This window comes from Anopheles ziemanni, chromosome 2 (assembly GCF_943734765.1).
Source record: "Anopheles ziemanni chromosome 2, idAnoZiCoDA_A2_x.2, whole genome shotgun sequence".
NCBI classification, from domain to species: Eukaryota; Metazoa; Arthropoda; class Insecta; order Diptera; family Culicidae; genus Anopheles; species Anopheles ziemanni.
The window spans coordinates 84,589,169-84,610,218 of NC_080705.1; the positions used below are offsets into that span (position 1 = coordinate 84,589,169).

Consider the following 21,050-nt stretch of genomic DNA (forward strand, 5'->3'; position numbering starts at 1 on the left):
ATCACAGTTCTCCTGATGATATATTGTATATCCCTGAAGATGGTGTAACACGAATCTTGAGCAGGTTTCGCCCTGACTAAGCGGATCAGTGAATGAGTTTAGCTTTACTTTTCTCCGATGAAATGCACTTATAAGCATATCATAGAAACATCAAGCCATTTGTTCTCATGAAAAGAATCATGGACAAACGGAAAGTTATTCATGTCCAATACATCTGACAAATATTCCTTGTTGTTGAGGATAACATTCTACATGCAATCGTGTGCATTGTATGTCGTGTTGGAATGGAAGCTGTAAAAGGTAGCACAATGCACTAGATGTGTGGTAAGGTAATAATGAGCGATTGAAACAAAACCCCTGGAATTAGTGCGAAGAGAATGGTGGAGAGTTAAACGACGAAAGTCAGTCGACAAATCGTACATGATCGCATATTTAATCGAACTGAACCGAAGATACCGAAGCGTCGCGGTTGCGTTCGCCACTCCGGGCGAGTGGCGATTGGCAGCAACAGAGAAAAAGTAGAAACTTTTGTGCAAATTATATTCTATATATACATATACATAAACATAATGTAGCAGATGAACTGATATGTAGGGCGAACCAGATGAGGATGATACCATTTCATAACTATACCAGAGTCTATGTCGTACGTAACCGCGCATCTGTTTGGTGGAAGATGATATACTCTTTAAACAGGACACAGAAGCCAGGAAGATGGAAAGAGAAGCACCGTGGCATTCATCACAACAAAACCGGACGCAATGGCCACGAGGACATCGTTAATCTAGGAGCGATATTAGAACTAACAGGTTACCCGGCCGACTTGGGACGCGGGTAGGTGTGTCCCTTGCTGGCAGGTACTAAGGTGTAGGTTGATTTGTAACCACCAACAAACGTAGCGAATATCATGATGGACCCTTTAAAAATCTTACGTTGGACGATGACGATGAGCTTCCACGGGCATGTTTCGAATGGACGGAGAAGGATACAACACAGCTTCCCGATGAGGGCAAAACTGGATTCAGCATGATTTCACGTGACTGTAGATTCGTAAGTGAGTGATTTTCCCAACTCTACATGGTCGGTGGAGAAACCGCAGCGCAGATAATGACCCCCATCCCCTATTTGATGTCGATGTTTTACCAATGCCCTTCAACTAGGCGTACTTGCGATCTCCAGCCACCCGCATCAATACCACACGGCCGTAGTTGATTGATGTTTAGATTTTGTTTATTTTATAATGCAACAACGTTTAATAAAGAAATGTACGAGGCAATCCCCGTTGTCGTTTGCCCCCCTCAAACGGCCCAATCCCATTTCAGCCGTTTTATAGTCAATGGAAAGATGATGTTCATGCTGTTCATCCTTGGTTTTTTGTTTTGTTGACAAATTCTAATCACCTCCAACTAGTTCCACAACCATGTGGTGGCTTTGTTCGACGCAATAATGCGACTATTACATCGTTACATGGCGGAGTATCGCTAGCAATAAAAGTAGAGATATTAAGGTCGAAAAGTCGTTTAAGAACCGGAGTTGCTAAACCAAACTAACACTTATAATATAAATATGTGAGAAAATATTTAAAGCTGTTACCGCAAATACTGAATCAGGCCGGGAGAAGGAGAGTGATAGAAGAAAAGAAAATATAATGTGCAAAATATAAAGTAAATCCATTCCTCTGTGGTCCCTTGAGTTTCCACTAGTTTTGCGCATCGTTTGATAAAGCAGGATCGTGAAGTGGAAAACGAAATCGAAATTTTGACGATACATATTCCTTAAAGTGTCCAATAAAGAGCATCTCAACCCGTGCCCTATGTCCCATTCTCTTCGATGTGAATGTAAATGTTTGTACTTGTTTATTTAACATTTAAGCAATTTTGAACACGGTAGATGTTTGATGACAGATGTGTTTTCACATTTTATGAGTATGTTTTGTTAATTTTACTACTTATGAAATATACACTCTCCATCCTTCCGAGAATCTCAGTGGGAAATTCCCTAACGAGGTCTGTCCTATTCGATCATTGTTTTCAATCTTATTCTGTTCGATGTAGTGCTCTTCAATCTCATAAAAAAGGTGTACCGTTCTTTTCCTTATCGACTATGTGAGTGCTATTTTTTCGCCTCCCAAAAGCTAAATATACCGATGGTTTGAATGAGAAGTTGTGAAATTTACTCTTGCGGGCCTTGTATTTCCCAATCGCGTTCGAGAGGAATTCGAATCGACGCGTGCACTCCTAGAAAGGTGTTTGCCCCCGTTAGTCTACGATCTGGTCCAGACGAAACCAGCCGGCACGTGGCCTGACGAAGCATTTTTTCGGACGGGGTGTCGGTGACCATTTGTTTTGTTTTGTTTTGTTTTATTTATTTTTTTTTGTGTCTACGCTCACAGTAAATCGCTTGCAGAACCGTAACACGTGCGAAAAAGACATTTTTAACGTCGTAACGATGATTATGTTAAAATCTCCTGTCGTCGCTGACGTCGTCGTTCGGGGCACAGTTTTCCGGGCATGTCGCCCCTTCTGAGCTCTCCGGCTAATTTGTGGAAATTCCCATGTATAAAAAAAGCGATGGAGAAATCTTGAAATAAGGGTTTCAAGTTTTTCTTATGGCCATTAACCTCTAATCCAAATGTGATTGAAGTGTGTGATTTCTTTTTCATTGGGCGAAGGTTTTTTCGCCCAATGAAATGCACCATTTGTCGGTTTGTTGCACTTTTGGCCGGAGGGACTTATTCTCTACTCGCTGGAATTAGCAAATTATGCTTCGGTACACATTGCAATCTTGCTGCCAGTTTGATAGAAAAGGTAAAATTAAACAGTGGAAAAAGGGGGTAAATCTACATCAGCATATCTAGTCTAGCGTGGGAAGTGATTGTAAAGCGATCGCGATTATGCCCTGCGGGAAATTGTCTCATCTGCATGCCTATCTTAATTTGATTGCGTAGAATTTGAAGCAGATCGATTATGGTATGCGAATTTTTCATTTTCAATGTTAGTTGTTGAAATAGACTAGTTGTTTTTTAAAGCAACCTGGTAATATTCATATTAGACCGTTTTTCCGCTTTCGCTATGATATTTGACTTCATTATTCCACGACTCCGAAATCCGATAAAGTCTTTAAAATATATAACTTCATTGCTCAACCACTCCGAAATCTGTGGAAATAAATACCAAAAACACAGAAGTTTCAACGAAACTTCTTATTAGCATCAATAAAGTTCCATTTACTTATTTCGTTCAATCTTATCACTGCTAAAACATTTTAAATACACCTTCGTATGTTTATAATTCATTGCGGTGTCTTGAGGTGCAAAAACAACCGTGTGAGTTGTGCGAAAATTGCCCCTCTCTCCGTCGCTTAATAACCACTGTTCTTCATGATGCTGCTGTTGATGGTATGGGTTCAAGTTTAACGTTTCACCCCCGGTTGATGATCATAATGAAGGTATCACCAACGGGAGGGACAACACTTGCCACATCCAACAGTTCAACGGAAGCCGCTCAGCTGATGTCCCATGAGGTTGCCGTCATGGTTAACCCTGCCCTCTAAGAGCAGCAGGGTTCCGTTGCTTTCGTCTTAATTCCCACAGAAATCCTCCCACCTTTGAAAATGTCGAAGCCCAAGTCGACTGATGAGTCGAGCGATCATTGCGCACACAGGCCGTGCGCCAGTCGTGCACGGGGAGTCTTCACGAGTGGTTCATTATTTCGCGATCCGTGGAAGCTGGAACCGTGATTTCGAAGGACTAGCTAATTGGCCGGGTGAAAAACAAACGGAAGTGACGCAGCAGTGCATTAGGGTGGCCTGTGGTGGTTGTGAAGTTGTTTTACCCACCTTTAATGGAGTTATTGCCAATAATTTCACCACATAAGCACATGCAGTACAGTGTCGAACCGGAACTTCATTAGTGCTTCAGTGGTGGATTATTTTTGTGGAAGACACATTCTATCGTAAGGTGACATTTAAACAGGTAACTTTTTGCCTTGCTGGGATAAGATTCTGTTTACGTGACCTTCGCCCAGTATCCCCACGGCGCGAGAAGGGTTTTATGTGATCGTCGTAAAGATCGTTAACACGCACCTTAAATTGGACCACTTAAGTGAGATATCAACTGGAACTAATCGTACCTTTTTGGACGATCAGAAGTGTACGAGCAAAAGTTTTTTTTAGTGAGTTTCTTTAGCATCTATAAACATGAGGATGAACACCGCTGCAATGTTAATATTGCCGTGAAAAGAAAAGTAAAGAAGAATAAACCTTAAACTGTGCAAAACTGCTCCGAAGAGCGCGCCAGCTTTGATGGGAACTTTGATCTTGTTAATTACGGTTCAACAGTAGTGGCATTTTTTTTGCTTCCAAAGCCTACTAAGTACCATTCGTCGTTAGCCGATGGGAGTCTGTCGGCCCATAAGCTCGGAAATTGTACTGTGTTTTTTTTATGTGCAAAGAGTTGTTTATTGATTGAGTTGCTGGAATTTGTAGAGGAATGTCGCTGGGAAATTGTAATGCGAAGTACAATACTATAACCGGTTTTTTAATAGGTAGAGTTTTTCTTAGAAATGTTGTTTGGTACTCCAGCCCTAGGTGTTTGTATATTTTTAGTAAAATTGCTTACAAGTATTCCTAATAATGTTTTTAAATTTAATTCACAGAATCTGTGTATGAAATCTTCTGAGAAGCGCAGATCTTATTTTACAATGCATGTAAAATTCGCATATAATTAGCCACTACGGTTATCCTTCTGCTGACATTAACCATAGTCAAAGCACAAACCATTTTCTCTATGAGAGCGATGTACTTTTGGAGCCTTTAGTTTTTCGAGATAAATGTTTTTTAACGATATAAACAGGTTTATAGCATCATGAAATCGACCTTTAACGATTTAAGTCATGATTGGAGGCATTAACTTGGTCGTATAAAATACAAAGATTTATGCCATGTTAAACACGATTTACAGTACATCGTTGAGGGCATCGTTAAAAAAGTATCAATAAATTGCAAACAAGGAGTTTTTCTTTCATCGGAGTCTCGAATTGCGAACTCTAGATTTGCAAGCATAGAAATCTCCCGGGAGGTAAGCTGTTGCGACAGCATAGTACCACGATGACGTTAGTGAAATATAAAAAAAATCATACAGCTCACCACAACGTACACAACAAAATAAGAATGATAATGGCATCCGAACAAACACAAAAAAGTCTTCATTTCTGCTAGACTCGATCCAGACGACCCGGAATGAAGCTTTTGCGGGTTCGTCGCTTTCGTCACGCTTGCAACACCCCGAGCGTTGATGTCTTTTGTACTCGATTGTATGCGAGGGAATTGCCATCCATGATGTTGCACCTTTCTTCGTCGTCGTGTTTTTTGTTTTTGCGTGCAGTCTGGGTTAAGTTCCAGTTTATTCATTAGTTCAATGAAATGGAAAGTTAAACAGTAAATCTTGACGGGAAAATTATCATTTATTAAATCTATGATCGTTATTAGGGTTAACAATGAAGAGGAGGAAATGGAGTGCGAAACAAATACACTCCGTTGATTCGCTGCAACGTGTACGCTTATGAATAAAACAAAACGGACGTGTATGATAAGAAACAACAAGTGCAACATTCTGCAGCAGAATCATATAGCACTTGTTTCTGCAATGGTGCAAATAAAAAAAGCCGAATTGAAGTGCTCTCGAAGTCTGTTCATCAACCTAGAAAATGACTGGGAAAACAGACCGTGGGATATTTTGCCGATCGAAAACGGCTTGAAAATAATAAGAGTATGACACTTCTCTTATGCGTTTTATTGGTTTAAGCGAAGCATTCCTTTTCTGTCTTATCGTGAAGGCTCAAATACAGGTATGCCCCAATTTTCATCGTTTTCACAAGCTGTTCGTCATTGTTGACGCAAGCAATGAGCGCTGACTAGGTTATTATTGCGGTGATTGGTAGGCAATTTGACGTCAATATTCCATACCCTATTCCAAGATACGCTGCATGGCCAATAAAATCCGTTAACGGAGCCTTCCTGTGCTAGGGTTTTATCCTCATGTTATGGTTTTGTAACGAGTTTGTGGATGCATGCATGAGCATGAAAAACTAAGCAGTAGCAGGGGAGATACTATTTATGAGATTTTGACTACCAACTAAAGAGCTCCACCTGGTTAACATCAGAAGATTCATTGCATTGTTAATACTAGAATAAATTTCTTTGGAATCTTTCGATAATACGATTTGGAGGTCATTTTGACCGCTCTTTTTAAGACGCTTAGTTAACTTAATAACTTCTCTATTTTTGAAGTTTTCTATGATTCATAAACGACAACTTTTTAGTATATTAGTTGGCTTATATCTTTTTTAATGTTTTATGCACCTCTTCACCATCGGGATCGAATTGGAGGGTATTCATTTTTATTTTTTTAAATTTGCTTAGTCATCTATGGCAACTAATTTTATATTTTTAAGATCATAAATGACGCTACGAGCTGATCTTGAAGCTGTTTATTTTTTAATTTTCCTTAGTATGGAATTTCCGTTATTATGAAAATTGACGGTCATTTTCAATGGTCCATTTACAATCGCAAAAAACATGATTTTATTTTTTTTAAATGTTGCGTAATGTATTTGACTTATAGCGCACACTTGTTTTTTTAATTTGTATCATTCATTATTATTATTAAGTTTAGTTTGAACGGCCAGAGCGTATTAATGCTTCTTCAGCATTCTTGCTTGTCTTGCTCGGTTGCTCAGTGCCCGATACTTGGCCAGGCAACCGCCCTACCGATCAAGACGTATAACATTTACTACATATACTAATTACACGAGACTACGAGCAAGGATTAACATATACTAGTAGGAATGGATAGGACGTGGGAGGCTAAGGGATATATAGGGAGGTAGAGGAGAAGGTCAGAGAGTGATTCCGAACTCCATGGCGAAAGCGAATATGATCCGTGCATACTTGTAATCTATCTGTCCCAAGATGTCACGGATGGGGGTCACAGGGACCCTTCCTGCCGCTCGGACTGCGGCAAATAGTTCGGGTCTGGCGGCTTCAAACTCCACGCGCGACCAGAGGAGATGGTCTATGTCGTGGAATCCGTTGCCACAGCTGCATGCTTTACTACCAGTTATTCCTATGCGCTGTAGGTGCGCATTCAACGCATAATGGTTTGACGTTAGCCTCGACATCATGCGAATGAACGAGCAACCCACAGAAAAGCCTTTGAACCAGGGTCGCAGGTAAACCCGCGGTGATATCGAATATAAGAACCTACCGAGCTCATCCGCATCCCACAAGCTCTGCCATCGTGAGAGACAGAGCTGTAGTTGGACACGGAGGAACTCGTGAGGGGGAATTGGTCTCTCGAAAAACAGGTCGGAAAAGGCTCCCCGTTTGGCCAACTCATCCGCTTTCTCGTTGCCGGTGATGCCGCAATGAGATGGGATCCAAATCAGAGATACTCTGAATGAATTATCAAACAATGAGCCCAGAAATTCCAATATCTGTTTAATGAAATAATCGGGGCTCTTAGCAGCCTTCGCTGACCTGAGGACCTCCACTGCGCTGAGGCTGTCCGTAAAAACATGGTAATTTGTATCATTCATTTTGTAGATAGAAAAATTGAAAAGAGCTCAAATTTGCACTTTTCATTTACACCGAGCTAGCGGAATGATAAAAGGTGCATAAAAAACCAAAAACATCAAAAGATAGTCGACAAATAGCAAAAGCAGCCGTTTACAGATTAAAAATATTTTCAAAAAGTCTTAAAAAGGTCAATTTGTTTCACGGAACTGGTCGAAAATATAAATCCTAAAATTTTGTATAAATGTGGCTTTGAGTTCTAGGAATGGCCATTTTTTGAAAAATTATTCAACCTTCTTTTGAGATATTTAACTCCACAATTGCGTGGGGCCAAAATGACCGCTATTTGGATTTGAGTGTTAGAGCCGCAATAATTTAACATGATAAATTCATTATCGTTGTCTCATCAATTTTGATAAACGATCTTCTATTTCTAACGTTGGCTTACAGACTTGAACATAGTCTGACCTGCCACTTTCAACTGATCCAGCTTAGGAGCGGTTTAAGATAACATCGACGTATTCTCGGAACGTGCTTCGCACGCGAACAGGAAGCCTTAGCACATGCAAAAGACATGGCGTTAGAATGGAGCATCAATCATCTGTCGGTGCTATTTGTAAGTCCGTTACGATTAAAATACTACCCGATCAGTTTGCGGATGCCGCGTTTTACGGTTTGCATAATTCTAATTTTTAGATCATTTTCCTATATCGGATTGCACTCGCGAGTGGAATAGCGTCACCATACCCGCATCCTACACTGGCCCCAAAATACCTCCCATCCTGTGGTACATATGGTCAGCCCGTCTGTCCATTCCTGCCGGCTGCCCCGGGTATGACACCGAAGTGTGCCACCCCGGGGATGACGTTTTGCGAGACAAACCCCGACTATCCGGCGTGAGTATGATCCATTTTGGAGAATGTTAGGGGCATGAAGCATGTACACATGGGTTGTGATGATTATATTTTTCAGATATCTCATAAAACAATTGGTTGAGGCGCTCGGCTTTCAGCGGATTATCGCCAACGAGGAGCAGATCGATTTTAACGCCTACAAACCGATGGAAGAGGAGGAACATCTTCACCATCATTATCACCATTTCTATGGTTCCTTCAGTCAAATGGAGCAACCGAAGCCCCCGGTGGCAGGATATAGTTACAATCCGCCCGCACAACCAACGCTCCAGCAGCAACCCTCGAACATGGTCAGCTTCGATGGTCCAAAACAACACCCGCCGCCGCTCGTCCCCCAACCAATCTACATACCAAAGCCACAGCACTCGTACAACTACAACAGCTACGTGAAAGCACCCACCTTCAACCGTCACAACCCCACCCCCGGTGGCCAGCAGGGATACTTCTATCCCCCACCGCCGCGCTCGTCGCAGGTTACGCAGTACAGCCCGGCCGATTGGCTCAAACGGTTCGCGCGGGATCTCTCCGACAAACACCAGCGCCAGGCGCGGATTGCAGCGATGCGCCGGGTCGACGAGTCGGTCGATCCTTTCGACACGGAACCGACACCCTTTCGACTGCCGGCCATGTTGCTGAACGAGACGAGCTACGAACAGTTGCGGGGGGAAGCGCGCGCCAAACGGCAGACGGCGGAAGCGTTGCGGGAACCACTCTGTAGCGTACGGGAAAAGTACATCACACCGCAGACGGCACTCAACACGAAGGGTATCTCCAGAGTGTTCCAGTTCGCTAACAGTTTATTGATCCACATACTAATGTTACTAATGTTTTAGGTAACTGGATGTTTGTCGTGAACCAGGAGAACTCCCGGCAGCTCGTGAAAACAGAAGTTTGCTCGTAAGTATTACAACAATTGGAAATGCATCAAAACTGGATTTAAGTAAGAGTTTCAAAAGTTGTTATGCTTACTTTTTAAAGATGCTATAAGATATTTAAAAAATTGTTTCTTGTGAATTTCTTATTGCTAATCACTGTACAATTAGTTAAAATTTTATATCATACGTAAATATATTAAATTTAAGCACTAATATTCGTCGGGATTTCCAATAAAAAAAATCCATTGCAAGGTTATATCATAAAACTTGGAAAAAGATTTGCACACGTTTCACAAAATAGGCTAAATGATGTAAAAGTTCTCAAACCACGGGCCAAAAGAATCATTTTTTAATTTTTTTCTTCACGTGTTTTAAAATTTCTATATTAGAGAAAAGTGGAAAAATTACTAAAACATCAAAAATAGCTTTCTTACATAGAAAAAAGTACACCAACAATATGCAAAAATAGATATAGATTTATCCTACGGGATTGAGTTCACCATATCCTGGTCAGTTTGTTTAAAAACTAATTTTTGTTTGTGAGATTCGTTATTAAAATTAAGTTGAGACTTGCGAATGTAAGTTCTAAATTAGTCTAAATTAGTTGAATGTTATTGAATCATAATCGAGTTTCGATTTAACATTAAACAAAAAGACTTCCTGTATCAAATTTCGATCAAGTTGGCGATGGTTCGAATTGATGCAAGGATGAATTAAACTGACCTTACACAACTCTAATTTTATGGTCGCATGTACACTTTGTTGGCCAAGAAAATCCATGCAAAACTCCCACCGAAATCAAGCACTCGGCTTACTGTCGATACACGAGGGGTGAACCTACCAGAACCTGTCTAGGTTTGTGAAACTTTCGGAGGGCTTTTTCCCGCAAGCAGAAGACAAGCCACCAGTCGAAGGGAACGTGGTCGGAAATCATTTTCCCCGGTGTCGAACGGTTCCTTATCGGCCGCGGTGACCGTGTCAAGGGGAGTGCGCATTCCACCGGAGGGAACATCGAACGACGAATACCGGGGGTTGTTCCCCTAATGGCACTTTCCCTACACCACCAACCTGACTATTGCACCCCAAAAGTGTTTTAGAATTGTTCCCCTAGCATCTTTTTACAGCGAGCACTGAACGTACAATTATTAACCTGCTCGAAATCTTCTTCCAAATTTGCGCACTTCCTTGTTTTTCTAGGTCAACCGAATGCTCCAACCTGTGCAGCTTCCCGATCGGCTACAGTTCCCGGTGCGAGCAACGGTACGTCCAGAAGCGCCTGCTAACGCTCGATCCGTCCGGTCGGACACTGTACGTCGACACCTACTGGTTTCCGAGCTGCTGCGTATGCTCGCTGTACTCCGGAAACTGAACTGGCGTGGACGACACTTTCAAGAGGCTTAGAAGAGTCCTTTTATGCAAAGAGTTACAAAATTGTACTTCTACTCCACGCCACGGCCATCATTGGTTCGTAATTGTGCTGGATTACGTTCAACCAAATGACATGATCGGAAAATGCTCAACAAGGACTGTAATAAATGATATATTTTAGACACCAAAACCCGTCAACGTCATTCAATGATCAATTATTTTGGATATACTATGTTGAATTCAATGTAGTAGAAAAAAGTCGTTAGCCTATTGTTTGTATCGTTTAGTTAAATTTCCACTCATCTCAAATACCCAGCAAGTTAAATTAAATATTGAAGAATTCGCCTTTATTAAAGGATGGATTGTTTTGTTTTCAAATTCAGTATGTTCAAAAAACCGCAAAGGTTAAATTCATATGTAGATTATAAAATTATTATTATTATTATTGTCTGCTATACTGATATATTATATGTCTGCTTAATGATAATTAAATTACATTGAATTGATAGTATTTTCAAAATATTATTGATTTGATTGTAATATTTTGAAACAGCCAAATAAAATTGTTTTCCTATCGTTGTTTCTGGTTTTGCTCTCAATATTGAGTTATTCAAATCATTTCTTCGTAACGTCCTGCAACGATTTCTTAAATTTAATATTTAAATAATGAGCACACATGGCAAAGTTTATAAAAATAAATCATCATATGTTTGTCCGCGTATGAAAACGCAAGGCACCCGGCAGTCGCTATGGGGGAAAAATATGCTAAAGTGTACTAAAACATAACATGAATAATTTTCAAATAAACCCCACCAGGACGGGAAGAAGGAAAAGCGCACGTCAGAAGGGAAAAAAAATGTAAAAATCGCACAAAACTACAATGGCGTATCATAAAGCAGTCATCACGGCATCATCAGCCGATCGTGGACAATACTTCGTCCGCAGCAAGGATACGTGCGCACGGGATGAAACCGACGGCACGGGAGACTCCATCGCAAAGAATTATGCTACCGGTAGATCATAAATTTTATTTTTAATCAGCCACGGCCCGGTTCGCTTGTTGTGTGCCCGGGCCCGGTGTCGATGGACCCATCTCACATACACACACCGGAGAACTCATTTGGCACATAAAGGTTTCGCTTCCCTGTCGTTGGCTTTTCCTTTTCCTATTCCCGAAACGGGCACTGATGTTGGCCTGGTCGTCCTTTTGGACGTTCTGGTGGTCTCATATTTCCTCGCCGGTGTGTACGTTTGCGATATATTTATGGAAGTGGTGATGTTTGCATTAACAAAAGGGATAATCGGGAACCCGGCAAGGATCAGATCGGAATTCGGCACATACGAGCGTAGCGTCTGGCAGCAACAAACGTTTGCCGCACTCGCCCCCGGGGGCCCCCGAGGGCCCCGCTTTAGCGTGTTGATGTTTGCTGAGCGGAAAGGAAAAGAAACTCGAGAAACATACGCGCAAATCCAACGGATCCGTTTTTGGCAGACATTGTACGTACGGTGCGCCGTGTTTGATGGATGTCCATCAGCAGCTCGGCGAGTGCAGCGTGCCGGAGAAACATCTGGGAAATTATGCATTTTATCATAGTTTATGAGGGCGATGTGAACGAGAAAAGACCGAGAGGGTAAAAGAAAGAAACGAGCGAGACCTTGGGCAGAGGAAAGTAGAAGTCCGAAGTAAAACTGAAAGGTGATAAAGAGAAATGGAAGTGTGGAGGATTTATCGATTTCGGATTTCGAAATTATAGAAAGACACATGTCGTACTGTGTATTTGCTTCTTTAATCATTTGTTTCATGGTGTAGAATTCAATAATCACGTACGAATTTCTTTAAGATTTTTATAAACGACATATTTGCATACTATTCCCTACTTTTGTTTAATCAATTGCATAATACAGTAAAATGTTATGTGTATATTTTTTTCAAACCTTTTTTGAGATATTTTTAAATGTTTTACAGCAACTGTAGATAGAAAAAAATCACAACAACCTGTTACAATTTAAAATGTTGTGCCTTGTCACTTTTTTCCACAGAGATATCAAAGATTCAGCATACATCTTACGATCAGTAATCTGTGTCAGTAGTTAAATGAATATTCTTAAAAATTTCAATGAACAATTATTCATGACTTTTTTTCCTGTGGCTGAAGCTGTATTTCTTGTTGATTTTGAAATTGTCAGTGAACATTGCGGTGTGATGTAAAATTATATTCCAATCTTCAAGTTCAGTAATTTGGTAAGTGAACTAAAACTCAAGAAGCAACGATGAGTAACTTAATTGTTGAATTCTTTAATACTTAGATCCAAACGCGTTTTGGTAGCAATGAGTTGACATATGGATTTTTAGGATCTTGGTCATATCTTGTTTCTGTTAACGATTAAACAATGACTTGTGGCCATTCGTTTTTGTTGTTAGGACTGAAAACTCCAGTAAAAAAAAGTATGTATGTTAGAGCATGAAAAGTAAACCGAACTGAACAATTTAAAAATAACATTATTGAACGTTCGTGTTGTGAAATGTTTGCAAGGAAGAACTTTACCAGAAGAAACCATATAATAGAGTTTCATATCAAGCTTGATATATTGACCGAGCAAAATATTTTCCTAGTACAAAATCGAATGGAAAATTTATCCTAACGTTTCGATGCCTCCAAATGTCACCAATAGCGACGGAGTAAAGCAAAAAAAAGGAGTTTTATAATGAAAAAAAAAGGAAAATCCTCCATCACTCACAATTCACCTCGCAACACTCGAGAGTCACTCCGTTTTCATCTCCACCATCCCCTGCATGCACCTTCCCACGGAAGTGCATCGTCTAACGTTCGTTCTGCTCCTGCTTCAACTGCATCGCCGTATCCGTTCATCGCCGCTTTCTCGTTCCCTCCGCGCGCCCTTCAAATGTCCCGCTTCAGCGTGTACCGTACCGAAAACTGCGTTTGCGCACGGGAAGGGACGCAAAAAAGGGCTCGGAAGCCTGTCAAGCGTGCGTTGTTCGGCGATCGTTTGGATGGCGTTTGCGCGAGCTACGTACAATTTAACTACACACGCGCGCTGCGATGAATTTGATGGCCGCAAACAGAAAGGGAAAGAGAGAGTGAGTGAGGGAACAATTTCCCGAGCACATAAAGGAACAAGGATGAATGTCCTGGACGGCGGGGGGAAGTGTGGCTGAAGTGTGCGGTACGCTGCATATATCAACAAGAATGGGAAAAATAACACATGGGAGCGAACGAGACGACGGGCTAGCCGGACGATTCGTTGCCCTCGTTGCCGGCTGTGGCCGTGCCTCGTGTAGGTCCTTCCGGATCGGAAACGGGTGTGAGCAAGAGGGAAGGGCTCGTGGTGCGGGGAAGGGCGTACGAGGAGGAGCAGGGAGGTGAAATTAATGGAAAACAAGCGGGACAGGAAAAACGAGACCGCGCAGCATAAGCCCTTCTTGTGCAGGAAGGAAGGAAAAGAGGGAAGAAATGAGACGGCGGAGTGGAGGCAAGCGAAAATAAAACTCAACATCTGCTCGTTTTTATAACACGGAAAACATATCAAACACATTGAACCGAGCGGCGTCCGCGGGTTTTAGTTTATTTTATTCCATTCTTACCCTCAAAAGGAGCGAAAAGGAAGGAGAGTGCAATTCTGGATTCTCCCTCCTTTCCTATGTTCCGTCAGTAAACGAGTGTGTGTGTGTTTGTAAGAGCCAAGCCAGGGACAGATAATGTGAAAAGTGGTAGAAAAATCGTAAGGACTTATAGTGCAGCCCGTCCGATCCGTCCGTCAGGAGTTCTCCCGATCGAAAGATACGATGAAAGAATGGGAAGAGTGTAAGGACCGGGTGGAAGGGCAGCAGAAAACGTAGCATGACCACATGGCTGACGGCGCAAGCGGACCGCCGGGTTCCGCGTGGCACGAGCCGTGCGCGCATAATGCAAATGCTTCGGGCTCGCGGAGACAAATGATGGCCCAAAACGAGACCCAGTAAAAAAAGGAGCACCGAAGTGTGGAAAGAAAGAAAAGAAAGAGAGAATTCGCTCAAGGAATGTCGTCCGGCGCGGCCCGAAGATGCGGGAGATTCTTCTCGAGATGTTTCGAGGTGTCTCGACCGTCCGGCGGAATCCCGGTAGCTGTCGGGAAAGCGTTGAAACCTTTCCTTTCGGCAACCAGCGTGGATTCGCTGGAGGGATTTCAATTTCGAGCAAGCAAAAGGTGAATTTTATCTCACCCTTTTTATGTTTCCTTTTTTCTTCGGGTGTTGCAATGTAAGATGATCACTCTCAGGGAAAAGGTGGACTCTGGGAAAGATGAAAGTGTATTTATGTCAGCAGAAGGCTTACACTTATGTCGTTCGCTAATTGGATGTTAAGGTAAAGGTGTGAAGAATATACTCCAGTTTCATCGATTCATCTTCAAAAAGAGTTCGTGTGAGCAAGAGTGATTAATGTTATTACCTGAATCGGTTATAAGGAAACGCAATCATTACTTTCTTACTATGATTTGTGGCTATCTTGTAGTTTCAACAAGTTGATAAATTAAACAATTTTCTTTTTTCTTTTTAAATTTCTTTTCTATTTTATATTAATGTGACCAGAATCATATTTCTAGCGACTCTTTTGTGTATGTTCTAGTTGTATCTTACTATTTACTCATTTAATTAAGTTCTCTCAGTTTTCAACAAATAATCATGCGTTATTATTACGACGTTTTCGTATTTAAAATAGAGCTAGAACTTTGTTCCAGTTCCAACTCGATTCGTGCTTTGTTCTTACTTGATCGAGATTTCGATGCTTGATTATTTAAATGATCTTCTCTTTTTTTCTTCAAACTTTAAAATGTTTCTTGCAAACATTTGTACAAAATGTTAAATAATTGATCTTTTATCCACAATGTTTTTCGAAATGAGCGTATGATAAATGTCCTGGGACGTATTATCGTTTGTAAGGACAAAATTGCCATTCGTTTCATTTGATGACCCTCGGCAGACGTTCGCCCACCTTCGAGCTGCACATGCAACGATGGGTGTCTCCGCTGGAAGCCATTGTACGCCCGAAGGACCCGAGATTCGTCGTGCACGGTGTGGCGCACAGTTGCTGGCATTTTCCTCGGTATAACATGCTGTTACGGTTCTCCTGGTTTGGGGTGGTATGTGAGCAGCTGGTGCGTATCAAGACTTCCAGCCTCGGTTCACCTGGTTGCGGGTCAACAGGCTTTTTTCCCAATCACTTTCTTCCAATCGGCCCGAGGACGGTGCTTGAACTTTGCAGCCGAGCATCGGGAGGGACAAATAAAATCCTTCTCCTCGGGGTTGATTTCCCCTCGTGGTACCTGGCGGTTTTACTGGGTGCTTTGTTTGCTTTTCAAAGCTGCTGTTTTTTTGGCAAAGGTGAAACGCCTTTCTTTGGCAACCGTCAGGAGCGGACAACGAAGGTCCTTGGAGAACGAGGGCTGCATTGCGCCGATTGCCGATCATGTTCCGAGGCGATGCTCGTACACAAAAAGCGATCGATGCCCAGAAGGGAACATTGTTTGCAGGAGATCGCCGGGCCAGGACTATTGGAAGGAGAACTTGAGACCCGCCGGGCTTCGTCTTCGGCGTGTGATGGAATGCTATCGATTTTATGTTTTTATCCATCTTTCTCGACCGTTTCCTTGCTTCTGCGTACGCACAACCATTGCCAGCATGCCGGAGGATTTGTTTTCCGGGGAAGTTTTTCATTGTTACCGAATTGAATGTGCCAAAGTTCGCCGTTGCATTGCGATGCGCTGGCATGGAATCGCTTGGTCGGATCTTTCCTTGGCGAGGCTGCAGCTGGCGATGTCTTCGAGCACAATCCGGTAGCAGGCCAACGGAAGGTCAAACCGAAGGCTAAAACATCTTCACCCGGGAAACGCGGGTCCAAATGTCATCAAATGTCGACGCAGCGAGCCATCCCAGGTTCTTATCAGCCTTGCAACATACTTGTTATGCTGACTAATGGTGATTACTGTCGCAAAAAAAGAGCAAATTAGGAAAAGAAAAAAAAAAACGGTGTCCCCGATAACGGTGCACGTTTGAACCATTTATTTTCTACCGCGTGCGTGCGTCATTTTGTGATCCCATCCGTGGCCGCGACCGTAAGCAAGGAAGTTAATAATGGTTTTGGCAAATGATGGTGGAAGTGCACTTTTCGCGGAACAGCACATACATTATACCAGAGGAAAAAAAACACATAATGAACAAACGGTCATCGCATCTGACACCTCACGGCACACGACGGCTGAAGGTGAGATGATATTAATACAAAAAAAAAAAAAAACAAACGGGAAATATCGAGTGAAAGCACACTTTTCTACAAAAAGTTAAATTTTTAATGCAATTGCACGGTTGGCTGGAAATTATCAGCTGGCGGGCCGTTTGATGGCAGCAAGGTGAGTGTGGACATTTTTATCTCGTTTTTCCTTCAGGTGATAATTTGTTCTTTAGGAAGTTTTATATTCTGGAATGCTTGTAAGGTCACTGGCCTTCACCTTAACGTGGCGTTCTCCATGCGCATCTTCATGCTACTGTTATGCAACTTTGAGGACGATTGCAAAATTTATTGCCACAGGGTTGTAATAACCCATTCTGAAATGACTTCTATCAATTAATTTATATTTATTTCCTTTTTGGACCTTACACACAAACTGGACGTTTGGACCCATTTTGGGACGCAAAATCTTTAGAAATTAATGTACATATCATCGACCTGATAAACACGGTTATTTAAATAAACCTTTTTATTTTATGACTACCTGGCAGGAAATATTTCGTTGAAACATTATTAGTTAGCTTATTTAAAAATGGATTTGTATATTGTTTTTCAGATTGGGTACCAATCGTTCTATTTTTTTTTTTCGTTTAACTGTTAAAGCTTCGGAATGTTAATTTTTTGCTTTTCGAAGTTTTTTGATTCAGTATTCTAGAATAGTTAGGTTAGTAATAGGAAGGAACGATAAAATGTAATTTAAAGATTGTAAACACCCACATAGTAGAAGTTGTGTTGCGTGTGTTTTAAAAATTATGCTTGGGGAAGTTTAGCCCATTTGTAATTGGATAAAAATCAACCCTTAGAATTTGTTTTATAACCAAATTTCATCAAAAATGAATTTACTAACAAAATGTTTTAAAAACGCTTGGCAGTCAACGTTTTAAACCATCTGGTTTCGAAAACCAACCAAGGAATAAGTTTGCCAAGATTTGACTTTTATAATTACTACAGTTTTAATGTTGCTTTTTTAATTTATTTACGAGGCAACATCTTTTTAGAACTCATGTCAGTTGGCTATCAAAAATTATAGCCATGGCAGTCAACGTGTTAACACGTTAAGAAAATACATTAAAAGACAACATCTCAGCTTTTACGTGTTTGTGAATACTACTGAATTAACAAAATATGGCCTTTCGGGATGATTCCGCTTGAAATCCCTGATGCGTGTTAGTAAACCATTATGAACCTTTAGTAAGCTCCCCATTTTGCGCACGTGAACAAACTATAGCAACCCTTTTTTGACACGCTTTCAAAGCGCTTTCCCTCTCGACCTAATTTTACAATTTTTAAAAATTTATGAAACATTGTATTCCCACCACGTCCGATACAGGAGTGGTTTTTTCCTTTTTTTTCTTATGTCCACTTTTCTTCTTTTCTACTTCTAGCATGAATGCATCTTAAAACGCGTCCTTCGAAACTTCAGTTGGGGGGAAGGTTTTTTTCCGTTCCTTATTTGCTGCGCAATTGTTCAACAGCCCTTTTTTCTGCACAAACGGGGCAATAGGAGCGAATCGTCGGGCTAACGAGCTGCTACGCACATTCGCACACATTTGCATTAATTTTCCCCTTTTGTTGTGCGGGCCCCCTGTATGACAGCCCACGCACACCCTGGCGCCAACTGCATCGCACTCCCTCGGGTTTTCGTGCTCTTTTCCCTTTTGTGATCCACGGAATCCGCCAAGGGGTTGCAATTGAAAATGCGTTCTTTTCTCGAACGCATGATGACCCCGTAGCAGAATCCCGTTTCTTCAGATGGATTCCCGGAGCCGAAAGGATTCCACCCCGATGGGGCAGGTTCCGCAACAGCTCGAGATGACGCATTTTCCAACCCCAACGCGGATAGGGGGTTTCGTTCCCGATTTCCCACTTGCGCGAGTTAAGGAAAAAAGGATGTTTGCAAAAGGATGGCTTTGTGAGGCTCCGGAGTGGGTAGCGTCGTAAGAAAATTTCCCGCTTCTCGAGTGCTTCCTTGTGGGCGGCGTGTGCATCCCGCCAAGAACGACCAGCACAAGTCGCTGCTGGTTCACCCGGGTCCCGGATTGGTTCGGTTGGTTGGTTTAGTTAACGGATCGGATGCGAACGGGAGCCAGGATGTGCGTACATCTTCATCAACGCCAAAGACACCGCTAAAGGCGCTGGCCGTTGGCAGGGAAAAGAAAATCGATTCTTGTTCCACAAACCAGCACCACTTCTACGATGGAAATCCTTTGCCTAGTCGGAAAAGCGTCCCTTTTCCTTTTTCCGTCGTTCGTTGAACTAAGAACATTTGCTGCCACCGATTCCACCGATTAATCCTTGGCAGAAGTGCGTCCTTTTGGGATGGGGAACGTCGAGCGGATGCTCTAGGATAACGCATTTTCCTGAGGGCAACGAGAAGAAAAGAAGTTCTCCTCCCACCGAAACGATCAGTTAACTCTTGAGGGGCAAAAGTTTGCGAAAGTGTACAGGGTTTTTAATTTGTTCAGTATTTTGTATTATGTTTGCTGACCAAGACGAAAACATCTACTACATATTTTAGCTTTTTTTTATGTATGGATTTCTATGTACACCTAAAACTCGACCAATATAGAACCGTCGCTTCTGAAACTTTTCACACATTAAGTTTAAGTACTGCAGATGTTGTTGAAGGTTTGTTTGATCACTATTTTTTGATAAAATCATCTAAATTTTACAATTTAAACTCAGTTTTACTAACCCAAACAAAACAAGCATGTAAACAAATGTCAAGGTGTATCTACCATAGTTACACTAAGGTTTATACATCGCGGGGAAATTGATGAAATATCAAAAATTTTAAATATGTCGTTATTGTAACTATTAAATTCAAACATATCTTTCAAGTATTAGTTAAAACCATAATTCTTTTCTCAATTCCTTCTTCACCGCGCAACGCCGGGGCGTCAAGCTAGTTAATAATATTGTTGAAATCAGCAAACCAAAGAGAAATTTCCAAAATATTCACTTCACAATGTTTGAAAGAGCAACACATTTTTTTACGTTTCTAATATTTACCATCGAATTGAAAAGTCAATTAAGTTCTTACAGTTTTGTTTAAACAAAGACGATTACGAAAAATGCTGATTCCATTTCAACGTGTTTGGAATTTTTACACAACAATGTCACGAGAGAATCATTTTTGAATATTCAACAAGATAAGACAATGTGACAAACCCAAAAGAAAATTACATAACTCTCTTATTGTTTTTCATATATTTTTTCTTAAAGGATATTGTTTTATACACAACAGTAGTGAAAAATGTGGCTAACATGGCCTGGGTGAAGGTAAAGAGTGCACCACGTGAATAATTATATTACTAGTGTATGTATAAAGATTTGTTTTTTTTTTATTTCTTTATAATTACATAGTCATAGTTACATTATCGAAACATAGTTGCCTACCGTTCCGACAAATTAAATTTAATTATTTGTAACGTCAAAAAATGAATTTTTCATCGTATATTTTCATTTTTCTGAGCTATGAATGCAAAAGTCCGTCTCGCATCTGTTTATTTAACGAAGTGAAATTGCCAACGGTAAGTATCATTCTATTAAAAACACGTAATCTTGTGAAATTTAAAGGTTCAAGAAGTTGTTGGAAAAGGTGAATAAATGGCGTCATTGGAAAAACCGGTAAAAAAAAAGAGCAGTAAGGTGCGAAGGAACTGCTCGCGGACTGGCCGGGTTCGTGCTGAAGGATGCATTGAATCATTATCCTTTGAATGTTGTCCCTTCCACCCTGCGAAATCATTCCACCCGAAGTGTATGTGCGCTTGCAAGTGCTAGTGTATGGAAAACGCACTTTTAACGCGTAGTAGGAATGAGCAAAAGCAAAATAGGAAAAACACTCCATCCCGGATCCTATCCGCCGGGATAATCAACGACGGAAGAATGATTCATCCTCCCTGATTACTCACACTCCTTCGGGTGGTCGCAGTAGGCAGTGGTCGCCCCGTGGTCCTATGCAAACACCAACACACATCAACCGAGCGCAGGCAAAGGAGTGTGAGTATGTTTTGATCCTGCCGAGTGCAGCAGAT

At 41.4% G+C, this 21,050-nt stretch overlaps 1 protein-coding gene across 1 annotated transcript; it reads left to right on the plus strand.

Moving 5' to 3' along the window:
• The first annotated feature begins 8,146 nt into the window (after nt 1-8,146).
• Nucleotides 8,147-10,730, plus strand: LOC131294575 (protein spaetzle 5-like). The gene is made up of 5 exons (XM_058322619.1): nt 8,147-8,188; nt 8,269-8,468; nt 8,545-9,251; nt 9,320-9,383; nt 10,559-10,730. Exons 1-5 carry the CDS (start codon nt 8,147-8,149, stop codon nt 10,728-10,730), a joined length of 1,185 nt encoding a protein of 394 aa, XP_058178602.1.
• The last annotated feature ends 10,320 nt before the right edge of the window (nt 10,731-21,050 follow it).

Coding starts and splice junctions, on each gene's coding strand:
- LOC131294575 (XM_058322619.1), top strand. CDS start 8,147: ATGGCGTTAGAATGGAGCATCAATCATCTGTCGGTGCTATTT. Junction 8,469..8,544: donor ACAAACCCCGACTATCCGGC/GTGAGTATGATC, acceptor TATATTTTTCAG/ATATCTCATAAAACAATTGG. Junction 9,384..10,558: donor GTGAAAACAGAAGTTTGCTC/GTAAGTATTACA, acceptor TTGTTTTTCTAG/GTCAACCGAATGCTCCAACC.